Source organism: Vigna umbellata, chromosome 4, assembly GCF_029865625.1.
Source record: "Vigna umbellata cultivar VRB3 chromosome 4, Vumbellata_1.0, whole genome shotgun sequence".
Lineage (NCBI taxonomy): Eukaryota > Viridiplantae > Streptophyta > Magnoliopsida > Fabales > Fabaceae > Vigna > Vigna umbellata.
The window spans coordinates 30,827,776-30,850,258 of record NC_142168.1 but is presented as its reverse complement, the minus strand read 5'-3'; the positions used below and the strand labels follow the sequence as shown (position 1 = coordinate 30,850,258).

General features: G+C 30.9%; 1 protein-coding gene, 1 long non-coding RNA gene and 1 pseudogene across 2 annotated transcripts; 1 reads left to right on the top strand and 2 right to left on the bottom strand.

The window, feature by feature from the left end:
- Window positions 1-1,460: 1,460 nt before the first annotated feature.
- LOC148199875 (uncharacterized) lies at window positions 1,461-6,304 on the bottom strand (annotated as a pseudogene).
- Window positions 6,305-9,539: 3,235 nt separating this feature from the next.
- Window positions 9,540-12,472, bottom strand: LOC148199874 (uncharacterized). Its single transcript, XM_088111392.1, has 2 exons — window positions 10,929-12,472; window positions 9,540-10,744 (listed from the first exon to the last, which is right to left on the bottom strand). The coding sequence occupies exons 1-2, from the start codon at window positions 12,062-12,064 to the stop codon at window positions 9,841-9,843; spliced, it is 2,040 nt and encodes a 679-aa protein (XP_087967518.1). The 5' UTR covers window positions 12,065-12,472; the 3' UTR covers window positions 9,540-9,840.
- Window positions 12,473-17,987: 5,515 nt separating this feature from the next.
- Window positions 17,988-19,297, top strand: LOC148199873 (uncharacterized). Its single transcript, XR_015785559.1, has 2 exons — window positions 17,988-18,828; window positions 19,137-19,297. It is a non-coding gene; the product is annotated as an uncharacterized LOC148199873 (long non-coding RNA).
- Window positions 19,298-22,483: the final 3,186 nt, after the last annotated feature.

Below are 22,483 nucleotides of genomic sequence, written 5' to 3'. Positions count from 1 at the left end.
AATTTCATAGCAAATTCACTTGCTCTTATTCTTGTAATCTAATTAAAATATCATGAAAATCAATTAAAAATGACGATGAAAGTGCATTAGTAACATTTCTTTTAATTTCTTTATCAGTAGCATGTCTTAATCTTCCAAGTGTAGAGTTTAGCAATACCTATGTATGTGTAGTGTACATTAGATTTATTATACATGTGTTATGTGTACTTTACTTCTTTTTATCCTTTACTTATTAGAAAAGTATATTAAATAAATACTACATTTTCAATATAAATTTAGAAAATATTTATTAAAGTTATTTGTAGCTTTATTACAGTTAGCTGGCCATGGTTGTTAATATTTTTTGGGCTCTCAGTTCAGTTAGCTATCTGTTAATAGTAACTTTTGTATTAATAGAATTCATACCTCTTTATATAATCTTTTGGAAGCAAAATTATTTCTAAACAAAGAAAAAAGATATTGCCAAATATGTATGTCTAAGACCCAAAATTAAAACAATTTTTTGATATCTCTTTTCGAACAACTCAGATCTTCTAAATCTTGAGTTTATTCTTTTAGATGTGATTTCTCTCACCGACACATCTTTTGTATGTTATTCACATTCTTCTGAAGTTTGTTATGGAATTTCCTTTTCTGATTGTCTTCTACTCTTATGATTGATTGTAGGGTAGAGTTCCAAACGTACTTTAGCAGGAAGTGTAATGCATTGTTAAAGCTGCAATACCTTTTCCTGTTGGTCTCCACTGTGAAAGATGAAAATTCATTGATACTATTTGGGCTAAAACGTATGACTACAAATGATTGGTACTGCAAGTAAAAATTACCTTTTGGTCTTTCACTATGTAAAATGATGGATCTTATCCGATGTAAAAATACCTTCGAGAAAAAGAAAACTGCATTTGCTTATAATGTGTTTTGCTGAGATGACACTGATGATAAAACTAGCTATCAAGATTAAGAAAAGTTGTAATTTCTTATGGTGTTTGCCCAAAGCATAAAAAAGGATTTTTATATTACAAACTTCACAAGAAGTGAAAAGGATGGTAGTTGGAGAGAAAAGTAATTGTCAAGATAACAAAATTCATAGCTACTTAAGGATCTATTTGATAAAAGGCTCCTTTTTTTTTAATGAAGGACTCACTTTTTCAAAAAAAAGTTACTTTTTTTAAAGCTTTTCATGTGTTTGTTTTAAGCTGTTATAACCTGATTAAAATCAGAAACTATTTTATGAAGGCTTCCATAAGATAAACTTAAAAAAAAAACAATTTTTGTTGTGAACAAACAAAAATCAACTTCAACTTTTAAAACAAAAATATCTAAAAAGTGATCACAAGATTATTTTAATACCAAAATGACTTCTTTTATTAAAAGCTTTAAAAAATAATCGCTAGAATAGTTTGTAACTTTGTAATTTGATTAAACTAAGCACTTGATTCCTATTACCTACTTTCTTAGCACCCTGATTTCAAACATGTACTTTCACCTTATGTGCTTTATTTAGAACTACATATGTACAGTGTCTTTGACTATATGCATTGTCTTTAACTATACACAGGAAGTATTACCACAGATCGTGCATATATATATATATATATATATATATATATATATATATATATATATATATATATATATATATATATATATATATATATACAGGGCATGATCTTGTAGGGTGTATATGAGAATTTCCATCTAGTGTTCTTCATGTATAAAAGAATGAGCCAAGAGAGCCAATGGTCTAAACGATGTCATGTTGACTGAGAAATTCAGTTATACATGGATACAGTTCATCTGCAGCCTGCAGCATGGAGTACAATGACAGTTAACAAATCCATATTGAAAATCTAAAGTTGATTCAATTATGTGTGCCTGTAACTCCTTTTCAATAAAATAATCATACCAGACGACCACCCACTAAGTCATAGTGGCATAGTGTGGACCATCAAGCTCCCCAAAGACTTTGTATGTAATCAAATCTTCAGGAATAAGCTTCACCGTTTCTGATTCACATTTATCATTACAAGTTTATTCATCATCACAAAAGCTAAAATATTTTTCTTTGGATAAAGAAAGCTAAATCTTTAAAAGATGATGATAATGATGATGATGATGATGAGTACTAACAAACAACACACTCTCTAACAATCTTTTTTCTAACTCACTCTTTCTTACTGGTTGAATTCATGTGGGTCTCACTAGTTTGGGAATAAAGCCAAACAATTGAGAAATGTGACCCAAATGTTTAGTGAGACTAAGATGAATTTCAACTAATAAGAGAATGTGTGGAAAAGTGTGTTAAATAGTATGCTCATAGATTTTTATTTTTTTTCTCATGGTTTGGTTTTAATACCATATACAGCTTCGGGAGGACAGATCAAGTCTTGGTCACCAGCGACGGCTAAGACAGGAACATCAATTTTGCAGAGATGGTCCTTGTAGAAGAATGTTCCACTCCTGTCACGTAGACCACCTTCTTGGAAAACTGATGATAACTGCAACAGAATCTTGGAAGGTATGGTACCTGTCAATAAGAGAACAATACAAATTTTGTAAGAGAAAAAGTTTGCAACAGCATCATAGATCTCACAATTTAAGAACTTGCAGAAAACCCAAAGTAAAGTCTGAAAGATCTAAACAATTATCACAACGTGGAACATCTTAATAATAGCATTTAGCTTGATAGAGATGAAACTAGGTAAGTACAAGATCCAGATAGGGCTGTAGCTTCACAAATCAATTAACTGTAGCATTCAAAAAATTATAGAGATGACTGTTGCACAGATTAGTATGCACATTGAAGAATTACAATAAGATACAGGGGATGTTTCATCTCTTAATTTAATTTTGATAAGACATGTAACAATGTACTGTGTATAGTTTCATAAGGAATTCTTTTGCTAAAGTGCATAATGTAGTTGAAAGGACTCAGTACAAAAAGTTGAGAAACAATGCCTGATGAAAAATAAATGGAACTTACAGAAGTTGTTCAAAACAAGCTTCTCAAACAGTTTTTGATCCATCATATCTTGAGCTGAAATCTGAGAATTCAGCCAAGATAAAACATACGGAGGGTAGCTTGCAAGGGGATAAACAGTGGCCATCAATGGCCCAACTGGAATAGCAGGAATGTTCAAAGCCTGAGCAGGTTCTGCCTGCAAAAGAAGGCATGGTCATCTTAGTTTTTCTGTATCTTTAGCTTAGGTACATATTACTGGCACGGATCAAAACAAATAAAATTTGTCACCACACAATCAGTTTCCTTAAACACTTGCCAGGGGTAAAAGCAACTTGAGAGATGATTTTGAAGGGGTATAGTCAAGTGATGATGCCAAAGTAACAACAGATGCCAAGCCAGAATCCTTTCCTTCAAAACCTAACATAATTTATGTTGGAAAAAGAAAAAAAAATATTGATCAACACATTGATTCGCAGAAATAATTTGCAAACAGGTTCCTTTACAAATCACTATTCACAACAATGTTCCTTCCACACAAGATCTCAACCTGTCCATAAAATTTATCACAAGATAAAAGAGGGAATATCATGTGCATAGCTATAGATATTTATATATTAAGTACACAATGGTAGTGGTAAAACAACTAAAATTTTATTTTGTTTGTTAATAAATAGTGATGTGTACAATAATTAAGTTCCAAATATGTCACTCAATTAAAAAGGAATGGACAAAGTCAAAGATGCTCAAGATCAATATGGTTCATAATTTCCTTCAAATGATACAGACTGAATTAAATGCTGTAATTGCAAGCACTTGACTGCCACTACCATTACAAAAGGATTATTTAATCCATACATTAAAGAAGAGTTCTGCATTTGACTTATGAAAATTCTAGAATAGAGTGATTCTTTCTTGCAGTGAAGTCGAAGTAAAATTAAGGTTGTTGCTACCTTTTTGCATGCTTTTATTGCTAAACTTTTATATACTATCAAATTAAAATAGAAAGTGAAATGCACAAAGCAACCTTGATAAATTTGTGTGTGAACAAACTTGCACCACAAAACAAGCAAATATGGATTTTTCATATATCTATCAAAAATCGTGAATGAAAACAGAGCCCCATAATTACATTACTTGCAGAAGAAATAAAACAGAAGCAGATCCATGGGACTTACAGCAACGTGAAAGCCTTGCATACAACAATATACCCCCATTGAGTGACCAATTGCAAGCAATTTTCCATCCCTTGGCTGGCATTGAGCTCTTATGTACTCCATCTAATGGTTGAATGTATTAAACCAGAAATTAAAAAACAAATTTATTGAGATCATCCAATTTTTTAAGCTAATATTAGTGGAACAAACAAATAAAAGTACACCACAGAAGTAAAGAAAGAGATAAAAGTAGAACTCTTGCCAAATTAAAAGTAAAACATCACCAAGGAATGTCACCTCACCGCTGCAGGTACATCCTCTTCCAGATAATGGTCAAAGTCCCAATCATACTTAATAATCAACTGAATCTGTTTCTGAAACTCTTCTAGTGTGGCAGAAAATCGGTCTTGCAGTTCTAAAATCTGTGCTGGGACAACTGTTGACCTTCAATAATAGCTCGAAGTCTCCGATTGAAATCCTTGATTTGACCAACAAGTGCAGAGTCCTTTCCTCCCTCCAACGAATCTGAAAATAGGAATTTTCGTATTAACGGTTGATGTAATCATACAATGTTAAAAATGACAGGTTCCTATTAATATGATTCCTTCACTAACCCGGATTCAGAAAGCCTGCAAGCTTTTCAGATATCCTTGTAAAAATGTCCATGAAACTCCTTGTTAACCTCATTTCCTCAAATTTAGTTGTAACTTCGGGAGAGCCAAGGTTCTCAAGTCCCATTAATCTTGCTGGAGAAGCACTGTTTTTACCAATTTCATCACTAATAGCAGAATCAATCTCAGACAAATTCTTTAGGCATTCCTCATTTTCCTCCAAGCTATCTCCAATAGTGCTCAACCCAACACCCCGAACCTCAAGAATCCACGTATCAAAACCTTGTGCCGACATGTACCGAGCAAATGAAGACTGAACATGAACAACATATACTCATCACAGATATCCTTTAACATTATCCTAGACTAGAACAAAATACTGTCACTAATAACCGTCACCCCAACAACAAAGTCTTATTCCTGATGCCAGCTACATGAATCTACCATTAGAAAGTTAAAAACCAAATTTTCAGGGATTACTGTCACAAATAATCAAACATCAGATTTAAATTTACAGACAAAAAACCAACAAGATGAACTTCTAAAAAAATCTTAACAAAATGAAATCATGAAACTATGAAAGTAATGTTTAATCGGTGCAGAACCTGCGTCAATCATTTCAAAGGTTTTAAATTTCCAGGCAGGGTTGCGATTTCGCCGCAATATTTGTCATTGTGAGAAATAGAGGACAAATGTGGCCCCAGTCGAGGATGTGATACGGTTGAGTCGCGACGGACCCTTTTTTAAAATCTCTATCATTCCCAACACAGTTCTATGATTTTTTAATGGAAACAAGGTTACCTCAGGAGAGAGATCATAGCCAATTGCATTGGTAGCAACCCCTGACAACAACAAAAGCGGGTGATTCCTCAACGGTGCCTGCAAAACACATACAAAAGCTTATATCTTTCAATACCACCACCTTTAAATCTTGAGAAACTAACGTAAAATTTGCCAAAAATGAGTAGCATTGAGCCTTTGTTCCCATGTTTTTCGATAAAAACGAGGGAATTCAATACCCGGAAGCTATACATCAGTGCATTGCCAAAAGGGTATTCACAGAAAGCAAAAATTTGAGAACTTGAGAAGAGGGGAACCTCTGGAGAAGGAAGGTAGCGCCACAGAGCGAGCTTCCAATCGGAGTTCGAAACCACGACCCGGTGAAGCTCGTCGGCAGTGCATATCGATCGCCGTTGGTGGCCATTCTTCTCCATTCGCACGCCATGGAACGCCGCACTCGGCGACGTCACCCGCCGGCGATGGAAACGATAGGAAGTGAGTCGGGTTTCGTGGTTCCGGTCGGGTTGTTGCGGGTCGACCCAACAGAATCCGGCGGCAATGTGATTAAGAAGCATTTTTCTCTTTTAATGTTCTGTGAACAGAAACACGTTTTTTTATTTATTTGTTTTATCTGTTATTTATGTTTTCGTTTTCTTATCCCAAGTGATTGGTTTGTCTTGCAGATTTTGTTCCTAGTTTCTTATGCTAAACGGAACTAACTACGTGAAGAAAACAAGAAAGAGTAACCATTTGTTATTATGAGCTATAAGAGCTTGTTTAGCCGTGTAAGAGATGAGAGTAGGGTTTGAAGTCTTGTACGGCAAAGAAACATAAATTATCATAACTAGAAAGTTAAACATTAAATGGAGCCTGAATTAGTAATCTAATTTTGTAAAATTTCAATAATTATGATTTTTAGGGTTCAATTCACAATCCTATTTGTAGTTTATCAATGTAACTCCAATTTATAACAATTTAACAGTTATTTTGTAATGGGCAGAGTTCTATAAATTTCACAAGTATTATGTATTTTGTCATCAAATTTGTTTTCATTTATACTATACTATCATATAAGAGTTTATGAGGGTGAGAGTTTGATACTGAAAAGCACAATAAAGAATTTTTGTGATGGTGGCAATGATTAAATGTTAATTTTTACTTCTTTTTTCTGCTTTATGTTTTGGTATCATATCTTTGTTTTGAATTTGTTGAAGTTATTAATTTTTTTTTTATTTGTGATTTCCTTTGTGTTTAATGTTTGTAATGACATTGTTGACCTTGGGAAATGTATTGCCTTTGGTGAGGTGGGGACTCACCTTTGTGCGTTACTCTTATGTATTCAAAAGGTCTCATAACATTGACACATTTTAGATAATGGATATGCTAATTATTTTGAGGTTGAAGATGAATCAAAATATACTTTTTATTTTGTTGTGTTGAAATAATAAAGAGTATATAATTTTGTTTTATATCCATATTTTAAAGTGAAATATATTTTGGTGTGATGGTTAAATAGTGCATTTTATTTGAATTATGGTGTGTTCGTTTGATTGTCTTTAAACCTGTTACTTGACTGTACGATAGGGGTTAATATAAGTTATGTGTTATATATCTAATTTACACATATAAATATTATTATTATTATTTATTTTGATATTGCAGTATAAATAATATTGGTGTAAATATTTATTTTAAATGTTTGGAATGGGGATAATTTTTAATATATTAGAGAGTAGTGACAATATTTATAATTAATTGATTGATTGATATTTTTATAACCAAGTAATAAACATTAATTAACATTAATTGTAATTAATTATATGTCACCTAATAAATTTTATCCACATAAGTTTTCTTACATCTATATGATTAATTAGGATGAAATATTGAAATATATTTGTCAAATTGTCCACACAAAGGAATATAATATAATAGTTTTATCATTTGATTATATGAGTTTAATTGAGTAAAATTTTAGTTCAAATACAAGTTTTATGTTAGATTCATATTCATCAAAACATGTTTACATTGATAAAACATAATAATTTTATCATTTGGTTATATGAGTATAATTGAGTAAGATTTATGCAACATTTATGTCACTAGATTCATTGATTAAAATATGTTTACATCTAAAACATAATAGTTATCATTTAGTTATGCGAGTTTAATTAAGTAAGATTTTAGCCTACAAGTTTTATGTTACTATATATATTAATTTAATGAAACAGGTTTACATAAATAAAATATAACATTTGGTTAGGAGTCTAATTGAATAAGATTTTAATCCACGTGCAAGTTTTATATTACTAAATTTATTGGCATGTTTGCATTGGTAAAACATAATATTTTTATTATTTTGGGTTATGGGCCAATCTAATTGAATAACACTTTAACTCATAAATAAGTTTTATGTCACCATATTTATTCATTAATACTTTGTATTAGTAAAACATAATGTTTGTTATAGTTTTAAATTGATGATGAGTATGTATTTTTAAATTTGTACTTTTTGAATGTTTGAATATTTTTTATATCCATTATGGTATTTCCAAACTAAACATGGAATAATTATAAGTTTTTGAAGAAAAAATCTCTTCTTTATTTGGATTGGATGAATGTTGATTATGTTATTAGAAAACTATAATCATTATTATCCAGACCTAACATTTTAAATGTTGTTGATCTATAAAAAGTGGAAGAGGTTAAAATAGACCTAATTATAATTTAAAATTATATAAAATGGTTTTATTTATAAAACATAATACTAAAATACTACTTAATCGTAAACTTTAGTCTATTAATAAAGAAAAAAAATGTAATATTTAATTCGAAACTATGACATTTTTTCAAAGATGCTAAAATGTGTTCAAACTATATTATGTGTATAATGTAATAAACCACACATTAATAAATTTTGTGTTTGTTTTCTTTATGTAATATATATTGAAATTTCAAAATATTTGCATATAAAAATATCTTATTTATCATTTCACCTTAGTTCCATAAAATGTTAAAGATCAATCATTGCCAATATCATATTAATATCACTGCTAGAGTTGACTAATCTTGCTGTTATCATTTTTAATGTCACCATTATTAATACCTCAACTTATTATTATTGTCAGTATATATTACCACTGTCACCTTTTTATTATATAATTTTCTGTCTAATTATTGTTATAGTAATGGAATCTTAGCAAGTATATTCAACCGTGACAGTAATAATTTTGAAATGAAAAAAGATCAAGAATGAATCTTAGGAATCAAATGGCAATCAACATGGTATATCTACCATCAATGTTCTATCTAAGCTTCTGCTTTCAAGCTTCAAAGATGTCAGGAAAAACTGTGAGTTATGGCTTTTAGTACTAAGAATCCAAGTGTGATTAGTATTCAGTAAAAATGAAAATGTTCACAAAATAAAAACATTGTTCTAAGATTTTGAATTGAATATATTGTTTTAATATTTTATATAGGTTTTCCAGAACTAACTGGTTTTCCATTATCTTCCTGGAAACATCCCAATAGTCATAGATTTTGCACGTTGCATGTTCATAGATTCTCCTTTATGTTTATATGCCTATTACAAAGTGATATTTTTTTTGTATATATCTTGTCAGTTCTGAGAGAAATTTTGCGATAAAGACAAAGACCGTGTTTCGTATCACGTTTCAGATATAGTTTTTCACTATCACAAAATCGTCAATAGCTATAACTTTGAAGTTTTAAACATGATTCATACTTCAAATAGTTTCCAAGTTTGGTAGAAGTCATTCCAATGATTACGTTAAATTACAGTATTTTGATATCACATCAATGATTCACCAGCCGTAAGCATCTATTGAGGAACAAGTGCTGTTAAATCGAGTCATTTTCATTTTGGCTAAATCAAATTCATTTTATAAGCCTCTTTTTATCAGATCACCAGAACCTCACACATGTCAAATTGATGAGTATTTCATGAAATCTGATGTTGGTTTTGTTATAATCAGAAGCAAACAAAAGGAAACGTGACTGTCAAGTGACTCCAAGTCTAAACAATATGATAACGTTTGGATAGAAAAACAATAAAAAAGAAGTCCCTCGGGAAAGCTAATGGCAGCAACTTGCATTATTCAACTGAGTAACTGTGATGATCAGAAAAGCTAGGTTTGCAAAATATGGTTTTACATGTCATTCATTTAAAAGAAATAACCTATGGTTTAGTGCTTATTTTTGTGTAGAAAGTAGGGTCCATATGTTCATTGTTAAAAAATGAAAGTAAAGTTCAGTTACCTCACGCCCCACCCCTCTCCAATATGCCTCAATTCATTCATTTTTTTCCACTTCTGATTCATACTGGCTGTGATGCTCTATTTTGCTGCTGAATGGTGTCTGCAGGAAACTGTTTTGAAGCATCTTTCAGCGCTGCAGCTGCTGCAGCTGGGGTCATGGATTGGTACTGAGGAAGCAATGGAGCAGTAGTGGTTTGTTGTTGGGTGTAGTATGCTTGGTCTTGCACATGGCCACCATATTCATAACCATAATTAGTAGTAGAACTAGAGGAAGCCACAACAATGGACTGTGGTGGATGATGGAACTGAGACAACCCCACATACTGTGGCTGAAATTGGTTGGGAGGTATTGGAGCATATGCAGGGTTTGAGGCCACAGGAGGAGGAGCCTTGTAAACACTTGGAGTCACCTCAGGTATAGTAGGGCTAACTGATTTGGTGGGATAGATAGGTGGAGTACCATCCTTGTATGCTGCTGAGGTAACAGCACTTTGTGGCATTAGGGTTCTGCCTGAGATTAACACATTTGGGTCACCCATGTTGGGCTGCAAGGCCATGTTGTATGGTTGTGTTACTTGTGTGGGTCCAACAGGCATCACATAAACTGGGTACTGTTGCTGACCAATTGGAGGGTGAAGTTGTTGTTGTTGTGGTGGTGGGGCATAAACTTGGTAGTATGATGAAACTGGTATTTGCCCTGTGGCTGCAGGGTGGTGGATGTAGTGAGAGCTGGCATGGACTAAGGGCTTTTGCTGCTGAAGTTGCCTATTTTGATCTAATTGTGGGGGTAATGTGTAGCCAGAATCATGAACTTGTTGTCCATGGACCTGAATCACCTGATCAGATATTTCACTCTTGCCATTTGGTAAAGCAACTAGTTTGTTGTCTAGTTGTGCAGCTTGGACTTGGTCTTGATAGTAAACAGTCTTGGAGAAAGAATTTGCAGATGCAATACTGCTATCACTGAAAATGTTAACCAAAAAGAGAACTTTCAGAACACATCCCCATCACCAAAATTAAAACTTTTAAGTGTGTGATTCTTCCTTAAAATTAAAACCACTATATTAACAATAACAAAAGCAAACCAAGACAGAAATTAAAAAAAATCAAAGAAGGGTAATATGGTAGTATGACAGAAATCACACACCTTGCAACTGAATCAGGAGAAGGCAAATTCAAACCACCACTAGTCCTTGGCTGCACAAGCTGCAATGGTAAAGGGGGCTTCCGAAATCCGAGATCAGATCTCTCGTCCTCAGAAACAACTCTGTTCATCACATTATCACTGGCAGTAACCACCCCAACAGATGGCATAGTCACAGCTGCAGGAATTGCAGGTGCAGCAGCCACTGCAGAAGAAACCACACTCACCAACCCATCATCTTGCTTCACCCCGCTTGCAATTGTCATCTGAACCAACTGCTCCTCCGCCAGCCCCGCAACCTTGTTCTCTTGTTGAAGCCTACTACTGTTATCATCGACACGTACCCGAATGGGAGGCAGATTTGCCAAAGAAGGAGAGAAAGAAGGAGAAGAAGAGGAGCTGTTCTCCATCATAGGTGAACCAGGACTTGATTGCACCACATCAGGCAAGATTTTGGCCTTGTTATTGCTAGTATCAGGCAAAGCCTCTAAGTTGTTGCTTGAGCCACTAGCACTAACACCACCACCACCAACATCAAGGTTCACAAAAGAATCCCCTGCAGCAGAATCAGAAACTACTCTGTTTAACATTCCAGAGTTGTTGAGTGCATCAACAAACCATGTCTCTGACTTCACATCATCAAGTAGTGACCCCATTGAAACTGAGGCCTCAGGTTTGGTGAAGAACAGGAACACCCTGAGCCGTGAAGAAGCCGTGCCTTTCGCCGTAATTCGATCATACTCTTCCACCATGTTGTCAAGATCTTCATCAGTGGTGACAGTGATGAGGTTATCAAGGTCTTCATTGGGAAGCTGGTACTTGAGTGTGAAGGGTCTTCCATGGAGAATGGTTCGGGAAAGCCGTGCACACAGATCTTTCAACGAAGAGTGGCGGTCCACCACCACAATCCTCGTGTCACCGCCAACATAGCAGAGAGTCTTGTCATGGGGGCGTGGCATGATGTGGCCACCATAGCTGCACATAAGGCGCAGCTTGGCCCCAGGAACGGCCGGTAAATTCTCATCACTCCATGTTTCTGCATTGCGGGAACGTGGAGAAGAAGACTCTATCGAATCAGGATGATTTTTAAGAGTGGTGGTAGTGATGATGGTTGCGGCAGAGAGAGGTGGAGGATCCATTCGGAGTGATGAAGTGGATCCTCTGTTTTGCTCTGTTTTGGGCAGAGTGGTAACAGAGGAGGAACAGAGGTGGTGGGAGTGATATCCTTATAGGTTGGTGCAAGTGGACTTATTCCTTCTTTATTTTCTTTGGAATGTAACTTTATGAGTGAAAAGCAATCCATATATGATACCTCATTGGCAAGTAGAATCCTTTTCTATTACACCTTGTTTGGAGCTGTAATTTTGTACCTTCCAGCTTTTGCCAATGTATTCATTCCATTGGAAGTTTCAAAGATCAAAAGCAGAAAAAGAAAAACAAATAAAAATCAGCCAAAGATTCAAAGAACTAAAGTGACTTGAGATCACTTCAATTCAACTTTTGGCTCACATTCGGGGTTGAGTTGAGCTGCTTCATTTTCATTTTCAAATCTGAAATTCCAGTTTGCCATGGCATTCCCCTTGCATCATTATTTTATTTCATTGGATTCAGCGTTCTTTTTATCTGTCAAGACTCTTTTCCCTAATACTATGATTAAAAAGCTTTCACATACATCACACATTAAACATGTAATTTAAATGCAAAAATGCTTAATAACTACACTAATTCTTCATGTTAGAAGGAGAGTTAGTTATTTAAGTGTTTAGTTTGTAATGGACTAATTCACATAATATTTAAACCATTCATAATACAAATCTAAAGTCAACTTTGATATAATTGTCCAAAATAAAGTATTCGTTTGTTTAATATTTCTTGCAATAATGGTATGTGAAACAAACCAAGTGTGATAGAGACATAATTGGGTGAACTTGATCTAATTACATTTTTTTGTTTGACCATTTGAGCTCAAAGAAAAACCCACTAAAATAACAATGTTTTCTCTACCAAGTTTTAGAGTAAGCACATTTTGTGGTTACCAAAGGCATTTTGGATTCGTTTCTTTGGTCCAAGTCTCCTCTTAATATTTAAGACACAAGTTTACTCCTTATTTTCTGTCACATTGCGCTAAAGTTTAGAACATTTCTCTATCTTCTGTGGCAAACCTTAAAATCAAACAAACACCTTAACATGTAAAAAAAAAACTGAACTGAACACGTAGCAGAAGAACCTTAAAGGGTATTAGATTTGTCTGCATATATATAATATACCCTTGACATTGCTTTTGTGTATATTTTACCTTGGTTGAGAGGGAATTGAAGAAGCACATGCACATGGTGATGATGCATTGGTACTTGTGCATACCTTGCATAGTTACAGCTTGAATTGGCTGGTCATAAACGCAACCTGCAATGCTAATTCATTTTCTTGACTTGTTGTCCTTTTAAGTTGGCTTCCCCTCACGCACGAGGGGGCTGCTTCAGAAGAACACAACCCAAGGGAGCAACTATAGGAGAGAGTAACATGGTCAACACAAAACAAGGCTACTTGATTGCTTTCTTGCCTCGTTTTTTTATTCATTGAATTGTGTTACATTATTAGAAATTTATTTATTAACATATAAATGAGATCAATATATATATATATATATATATATATATATATATATATATATGTATGTATATATATAAAATCTATAAATATATTATCTTTAAGATATCTTAATCTTATATATAAATTTATTTATGACTTATTTGTGTTGAATTATTTTGATAAAAGAATATCTTTTGATACTATAAAAGAATATAGAAAGGGTTCAGAAATGATAACATGTTAATGCATTCTCTTATAAAACTGATAATAAAACAATTTTCCAAATTTTGGTGGCTGATACGGTGCTATGGAGACCTGTGATTAGGAGATTGCAAATTGTTTAAGCATCCCAAAATCTGAACCTGCTATAGTATTATATTATATCTGATTTGATTTTATACACAAAACCCTTTGAATGTATAACCATATTTTTACTTTTACTTACGGATAAGTTAATGGAGAGAGCTTAATTAGCTCATTTTAACAAGTTTAAAGATCCGAATAAGATTGAAAAAACATGATAATCCACTTAAGATTGACACACGAATACGAGTATCAAACGATGGTTTAAACCTAAAAGTTTATTTAAACCTGCAACGAGCCAAGATTTGCACTCTGTTCCATCGATATGCAAGCTTTGACTAGTTTTCAATAGGAATTACTGCTTGGAATTTGTTTGAGATTATCAATATTTTAAGAGAGCTGAGAATCTAAAAAGGAGGTAAATTTTAATGTTGAAAGGTCCCAAAACAGTATCTGCTAATTCAACATTGACATTACAGATGTGGCTTCTATTCTGTATAAACAGCTATTGTTGAATTCATGTGAGCCTAAAAACAACACCACAGTTCCAATTTCATAATCTAAGATTAATTAAGGATTAACTAAGGCTTATCAATAACTTCAGAACAAAGCAAACCTTACAATCACTTCCATTAACTAAGGCTTATCAATAACTTTACTAGAAGTACATTTAAGAAAATGAATAGATCTCTCTATAAAATCAAATTAGTTTTATGCATGAGTTGAAAATTATTTTTTTAGAAAAATTAATGTAATTTTTTTTACAAATTAATTTTAGTTTATAACAAATGTATGTTATTTTTCCTTTTTAGATTTCCCTATAAAAGTGTTATGGAAAAGTTTATCCATACAGACTCTTAATGTTTCCTCGGGCTAGCCCCTTGTAAAGTGGGCTTATTTGCTACAAAAACATTGTTAATTACCTTTTTTATTTTTATTTGTAGTTTTTGTTTTTAAGTTTTCAAAAGTCTTACAAATTTTAATTCTTTTCAAAAGGAATTTGAATTTTGATATTTCCAAAATTGTATTTCCTTTTTTTAAATACAAATGAAAAATATAATAAAATAAGAGAGAATATAAATAACAATGACTGTTTTACTTCTTTTTATTAGCAGGGACTTTTTTACTTTCTTCACCAATTTGATCTTTCCAGTTAATAACTCAAATCAGCCCATTATTTTGGACCTATGAACTCGTCCTATTCTCTAATAATTTTATTGAAAATTACTCTTGTAGCTTAATGAAAATTGAACTTTTAAACATAAAAGTGTAATATAAAATGTTATTAATATATTTTACTATAATTTTTAAAAATTGACATCAATTTTATAATCAATAAAAAATGTGTTTGTTATGTTTTTAAGTCTGTTTGGAGCATGAAACTCCGTCACGGTTTTATTTTTAAATGACATTGTAAAATGTGAAAAGAGAAAAAATGATTTAAATTGTCTTAAACTTTAACTTTTAAACGGTCGATACTTAAACGAGATTATTGAACATGATATAAACAATATTAACAGTGATTTGTAGAACCAGTTTTTTTTTTTAAAAAGTCTAAAGAATTTTTTTCATAAGAACAAGTGATAAAAGAGAAGCAAAAATTAAATTTGAAAATATAATACATTATAGAACCCTAAAAAAAATTAAAATTTTATTAAATGATATGTGGCACCAATGAACATATATAAAAGGAATATTGGAAGTAAGGAAGAACATGTTTCCTAACCACTCTTTTTCTTCAAGCTAATATTATATATATATTTTTAATTATTTTTCAAAGTTAAAAGAGAAAACAACTAACTATTGATGAGGACGCAAAGAGTAGATAAGAAGTTGGACAACAACTCAATTGAAAAGAGTGTGAATTTTGAGAAAGTTGGACAACCAAAACTTCCCAAACAACGATCAATTTGTTAAGGAAAATTGTTACCACAAAATAGGTAGATGGGTCACTCCCAATTAATAACAATAAACTTTAATTAATTATGCAACAGAAGAATCTTTAACCAAATCACAAAGTTGTAATCAAATTCAGACATATTCAAATCGAGGAATTTGGTATAAGGGCATTCTATAATTAAGATTAATTTGATTTTACTCATATATGATTGGATGACATTATTAGATGAATAAAAATCCATGAAAAAAAAAATTGTAAATATGTTAGAGTGCACATAACATTAAAGTTTTTGAATGAGTTTAGATATTCAAATTAAATTTATTATCATTGTACCTGGAAAAAACTGAGATTTTCTATATATTGAAATATATGTGTATACATTGTTATATGATAATGATATCCATTACATTATTTGTTATTTGAAATAAATGGCATATTTGAAATGTAAATGTGGTTGATCAAACCTTGATAGAATGAATTAATATAGTTTGAAGGCAATAGTAAGAAAAAAAGGCAATAATTGATAAATTGATTGTTCGTTTGGTAAGGTTCACATGGATTCGATAATGTGAGTCAATTTAGTTAGTTTACATGCTTTAATTTTAGAAATAAATGAAGATTTATTTTTCTTGGAAAAGGAACAAGATCTTCTTATCTCAATTTTCGAGTGGAGATAAAAGTTTAAACCTAAATCAATTAAGGTAAAATAAATATTATTAAGATAAATTATAATTATATGATTATATATGGGCTTTCTGGATTGCTATTTTATTGCCTCTTCTCTCAATTAATTCAATAAATAATATTATAGTTGATATATAGTCTCTAATGTCATCAGTTATTCACTATAAATAATGTATCCTTTGTAACTAATTAAAGTATTTCTCTTAAAGGTTTAGACAATTTTTTAAAACCTTTTAAAAATCCCCAAGTTGAATAACACATCAGTATAAATGGATAAAAGTTTATTATTTTAAAATTTTAAATTAAAGGTAATGTCATATTTTATATTTTATTGTGTTTTGACTCTTTATTTATTATAATATTTTTTAGTGTTCTTCTTCTTAGATGGTTTAATACAAACAACTTCATAAATTTAAAATAAATAAGTTACATATAGGCTTGTTGTTCTCAATAAATGGTCTTGAGATTTGTCGAAATTAACAACTATTTAAGACAAAAAATTGGATCATTATTTTTGTAATGACAATTTTAGACTTTCTTTTGATTTGTTGTATTCCAATATCATTCTTAACATCAAATACAAATTAGGTGTTATGGTGCAAATAATTAAAACTTGAGCACTCTAACTTATTACTTACCTTTATCAAACAAAACCTTAAGCACTCTGCTTCATTAACTAAAATATTGAAAAACATACATTCTATAAAATTGTTATTAAGTTTTAATATTTAAATCTTTCAAATAATTTCACATAAAAAAATATCATAAAACTCTCCATATATCTATGAAAAGGAGATATTTTGAGATGCATAAATAAGAGAACAATATAAAAACTGAAAAAGGAAAAGACTAAAAATGTATATAAAAGTATATGATGAAACCTACTAGCAAAATGGAACATTAACCATGCACAATAAATTGATGAAAATTAGATAAAATATAGAAGTAGCAGTAATTATTTTGTGAAGGGAAGCCAACCACCACCTCCACATGTTAGGTGGCTTTAAATTTGAATTGAATTAGACAGAGAGAGTCCTTTGGTAGAGGGTGCAATGCAGTTCATGATCATTAATTAAAGCCAATCATCTGTTCTTGCTTTGACAGAAGGTTCTTACACTTACACATGTTTTTATGTACTTCACCACAAACATCACTGTTCTCTTCTGCTCCATTCCTCTTTCCCATGTCTCCATCCCTCTCACCACACACCTCTCAGTAACTTCAGGTCTTCACTGCACCGACCTTCAATCATATGCTCCAGACAGTTGAAAAATATTAACTTTTTTTCTAAACATTTTTTAAGAATAAAAAGTTAAGTTTAACTCGATCTTATCAAATTGATCTATAAGATGAAGTTTGTATTTATTTAAATAATACTTGTAAAATGAAGTATACGTTCATGTAACTTGATTTTATCTTTAATAAATGAGATTTTTAACGTACTTTTTTACAGTAATATATATACATATCAAACAATGCAGGACTAAACATTAATAGTGATATGATACAAGTGAAATAATAAATTTAATAAATAATAAACTTTATTAAGACAGACTTAATCTTTCTCCTTTTGCTAGGTTAAAGAAGTAAATTTTAATACTGTATTAGAAACATCTTTAACTAACTAAATAGTTGAGATAAAAAAATAGATTATTATTAACTACCTAATAACAGCAACAAAACAGTGAAACAACATAAACTATTATTTAATCTGGTTTTCAAAATATTGGAAAAACATGATTCCTACCACACTTCAGTAAAAATTACTTTTAACACGAATAGATATTCTCCAAAATTCTTGTATTTTTAAGAAAGAAAAATAGTTTCTACCATCTGTTACTTTTACATTTATTACCTTTGGTTTATGCAATATATAACCATGCATATTTTGCATCGATCACCTTTTTGTTTCTCCGAGGCTCTTGTCCATTCTCTCTCTCTTGGACACAGCACACGAGCTGTAGAAGATGGAGATAGTTGATTTTGTTCCTGTGTGTGGAAGGACGAAGAAGTACAGAAGAAAAGGAGCATACCATAAGCTTGATAGCAGCAGAGAGGTAAGTGATAGTGTTGAGATGAATGTTGGTATGTTAAGGCCAAAGGTGAAGATGGTTGAAGTCATACCTAAACTTCATCAACCAAAGATCAGTAGCTTATCCATAAATATCTGGAAAAGGTTGAGAGATGCTTATGTGAAGCATATGCTTAGTTTGGCTGAACATGTTGCGCACTTGAACAATGGCGAAATTTGCTTCCTCAAGAAGATCCGTGAGGATGATGTTCAGCTCTTGCTAGCTCCATCAAACTTGAGCTTTTGAAGCTTCCATGCAACAAGTTAAAGGAAGCACACTTCTGTAGAACTGTTATGCAAATTATGAGTTTTTTCTGTTTCCTTCTGGAGTTGATGTGTACGCAAAAGAACACCAAGTAAGTTTTTCAAATAAAATTTCAGTCTCTCAAAAATTAATTTTTGCCTATCACTCAGAATATATATATATATATATATATATATATATATATATATATATATATATATATATATATTCTTAGTTAAAACAAAAAAAATGTATTACTATGTTAATATGATCCATCTTCATCTATTATCATAGAAAAAGAAAAAGGTCATGTTCTTATGTTGAGCTAATATATATATATATATTTCTTTAATTTGGACTAATATTTCCATTATAATTAACATTACATATGTTTTCTTGTTCTTGGTTGGTGGTGGGTAGATCAAGGTTGAAGAGAAGAAATGATGATGCACATTTATGAGTGTGTTGGTTAAATTGTGTGTGCTGTCTAAACCTTGAAAGAAGTGAAATGGTATGTATTACTCCTTGTTGTACAGATGGAAACTCCTGAGAAAAAAATAATAATATATGTTTGTTGATGATGTGAAGAAAGCGAAGTATCAACTATAATTTGGTGTTGAACTAACTTATTTTATAAAATAGTTATTGTTTTATATAATTTCATGAGTTAACTTTAAAATATTGTTATTTTTGTAACTTAAACAATGTCGATCAAACTTCCTTTTTTTAAGCAAAGTATGCATTATTTTTATTTATTTTGAATTTTTTAGGGACAAGTTTAAATATAAATCACTAACAAATTCTAGAACTAGATACACATTATAATTTCAATACTATTATATATTAGTGACTAAAAGAAATTCTACTTAATTCGACTTTTTGGAAAACGATTAAAAATTTATCAGAAGTTGAAAAGTATGCATTATTTTTTATTTATTTTAGAGTCTTCCGGAAGAGCTTAAATATAAATCACTAGCCATTTCAGGACTGGATACATAATATAGCTTTAGAGGGTAAAAAATATTGCATAAATCACAAACGAGATGGTGAATTAGTTGCTGAAATACTCTTTTGTTTCATAACTGAAATGACTTTTTTTCATAAAAATATTGTAACATCCCATGATAGTATGAAACAAATGATAATTTACAAAATGAGACAATATTATAACATTTCACATAAATATTTACACTATGAGAACTCATCATATAATCTTTTCACAAGATTTATAAAATTACATCAAATACATACTTAACACATAATCAATAACAAATTCATCATCATAATATTATACATAAATATCATACATATTTACAATCATGTTATTTTAATGAAACGTCACAATTCATAATAACCATAGTAAATCACTTCAAACAAATTAAATCATAAAATCACATAAATTTACACTGACGCTGAGACTGACACTAAGCACAAAACCCTTTGCAATAGGAAGCACCCATAACTCTCACAAATTGTCTTGCTCATCCAAACCAACCTGTTGCTTGACGAATTAAGATGAAAAAACGTTACAAATTTGTTGTGGAAACTAACGCTCAGCGGTATTCTGTCACCGTTCAACATCAGACCATTCGCAAAAATGACCACTCAGTTGTGAAAGTTGGAGCTCAACGGTTTGGAGCACAAATGCTTACAAATTTGCATAACAAGTTGTGCTCAACACCATACAAGCACCACTCAACACCATATCAGAAACTTGCATACTGAAAATTATGATTTGGAGAACTAAGGACCTATTCAGATGATCATATTGATACTCCTGACTTAGTACTTGATTTGAAATCAGGGTTCAGTATCATAATTCATACCAACTTGTTCAAATAACCAGATACTTAATTCCTCAGCTCAACATCAATTCAGACAAAACAAACCACACATACAAGCAAGTATAACACAATAGATTTCAGAAGTTCAACACCATCATCGATGAATTAACCAATTCTAGACAAAACAAACACGCAACTCATATTCTCAAAGCATCAACATCTTTAAAATGTGGTAGTTAGCTTCCCTTACATGTTAGACGATCAAACAACTCTAAGGATCCTAAGATATCTCCAACAACTCAAGGAACTTTATATGCTCCTACAAACCACATAAACATGACCAAGGTATATTATTAGGACCACTGATCACAAAAGAGTCTTATAGAAGACTGAGATATCACATGCAAACCATAGTAGCTCACATGCATGGAAAAATATACAATTAAGGAAAACAGCAGAAACCAATTTACTCTTTTGAAAAAACTGATAAAATGAAGTAGAAGATTTTGCCTCAAAAATCACTTAAGCAGTCTGATCTTAAAACAAATGAACAAGGAAAGAAAATTTCTAGAAAAAATTCAGAAAATTCTTAAAAAAGTGATTTATAAAGAGATGATGTATTTCAAAATAATGAAACATATTCATAACAAAACTATTTATATTAAAATATTTTAATATTAAAATAGTCAAATTTTACTAATTTTAAATAAGTGTCATTTCTAAAATGTCAATTTTCTATACGTCGTTACAAATGTAATTTCTTAAACTTTTTTTAATGAAAATGGTAAAGTTAGTATTTTAAGAAATGTATATATCCAATTTGATACAAAATACTTTAGTTGAAATATTTCAGTATATTTTTAAACTATTTAATTACAAGAGTAACTGTGTAACTAATATAAACGAATTTATAATTTTCTTAAAAAAACTTCTTATTAAAATACGGTATTAAAAATATCCAAATACTTATAATTACACCATAGTAAGGTAATATAACATAGAAAAATGCAGAAATAAGAGAAAGTATTACCTGGAATGACAAATATTCCTCTAGAGTTACAACAGGAAAACTACAACACTCAACATTATTTGATGATGATTTTAAACAATGATTATTTATCCGAATGCCAAAGATAATTCTTTTCATCAGAACAAGCAACTTAACTTTTCTAAGTATTAAAAAGAAAAGTGATCTTTTAGAATGCTTACCTTTTAAAAAAAGTTTGAAAAATCTGTAATTATTTACTAATATAATCAATTATATTTAGTTATAATCACGTTTAATCTTTTCATATGTGTAAAACATTTTGAAACAACACAATTAATCATTCACTGTGACCCTATAATAACCAGACTTATTTACTAGGTCAATCATTTTAGACTAATTGACATATTTGATTATTCAATAAATTAATAAAACAAATTTTGATCAACAATAAATTATTATATGAAAAAAATCGATTATATTCGAAATAAGTGAGATCCATATCTAGTCCAATTTGAAATGATTAATTAATCTTAACATAATTAATTATTATGATCATAAAAAACATGAAATTAGTTTTTATTGTAAGTTCACTTAACATTATTTTAAAGATTAACTAATCTTTTACATTTGATCATTCTAAAGAAACAATGCAAGGTGTAGTTATCAATTTAGAGGTGTAGTCATGATCAAAATGAAATCATGATCAAAATGTCGTCAACATAATGACAATTTAATGACTTTTAAAAATTAAATTAAATCAAATAATTTTTTCTAACATAATTAGATATTCACATAGATATGTAATTCTGTTTTTTTCCATCTTAGCCTTTGTAGTTTGTTTCAAAATGCGGCGCATTATTTTTATTTTTATTTATTTAGTAAATTAAAATTCTGTCTTTTTCTTTATCTTTGATGTTAACTGGACTTGGGCTGCTACATGTTGGGCCTAAATTTTGGATTGAATATTCTTTCCTTTGGGTTCTGTTATCTAAGTT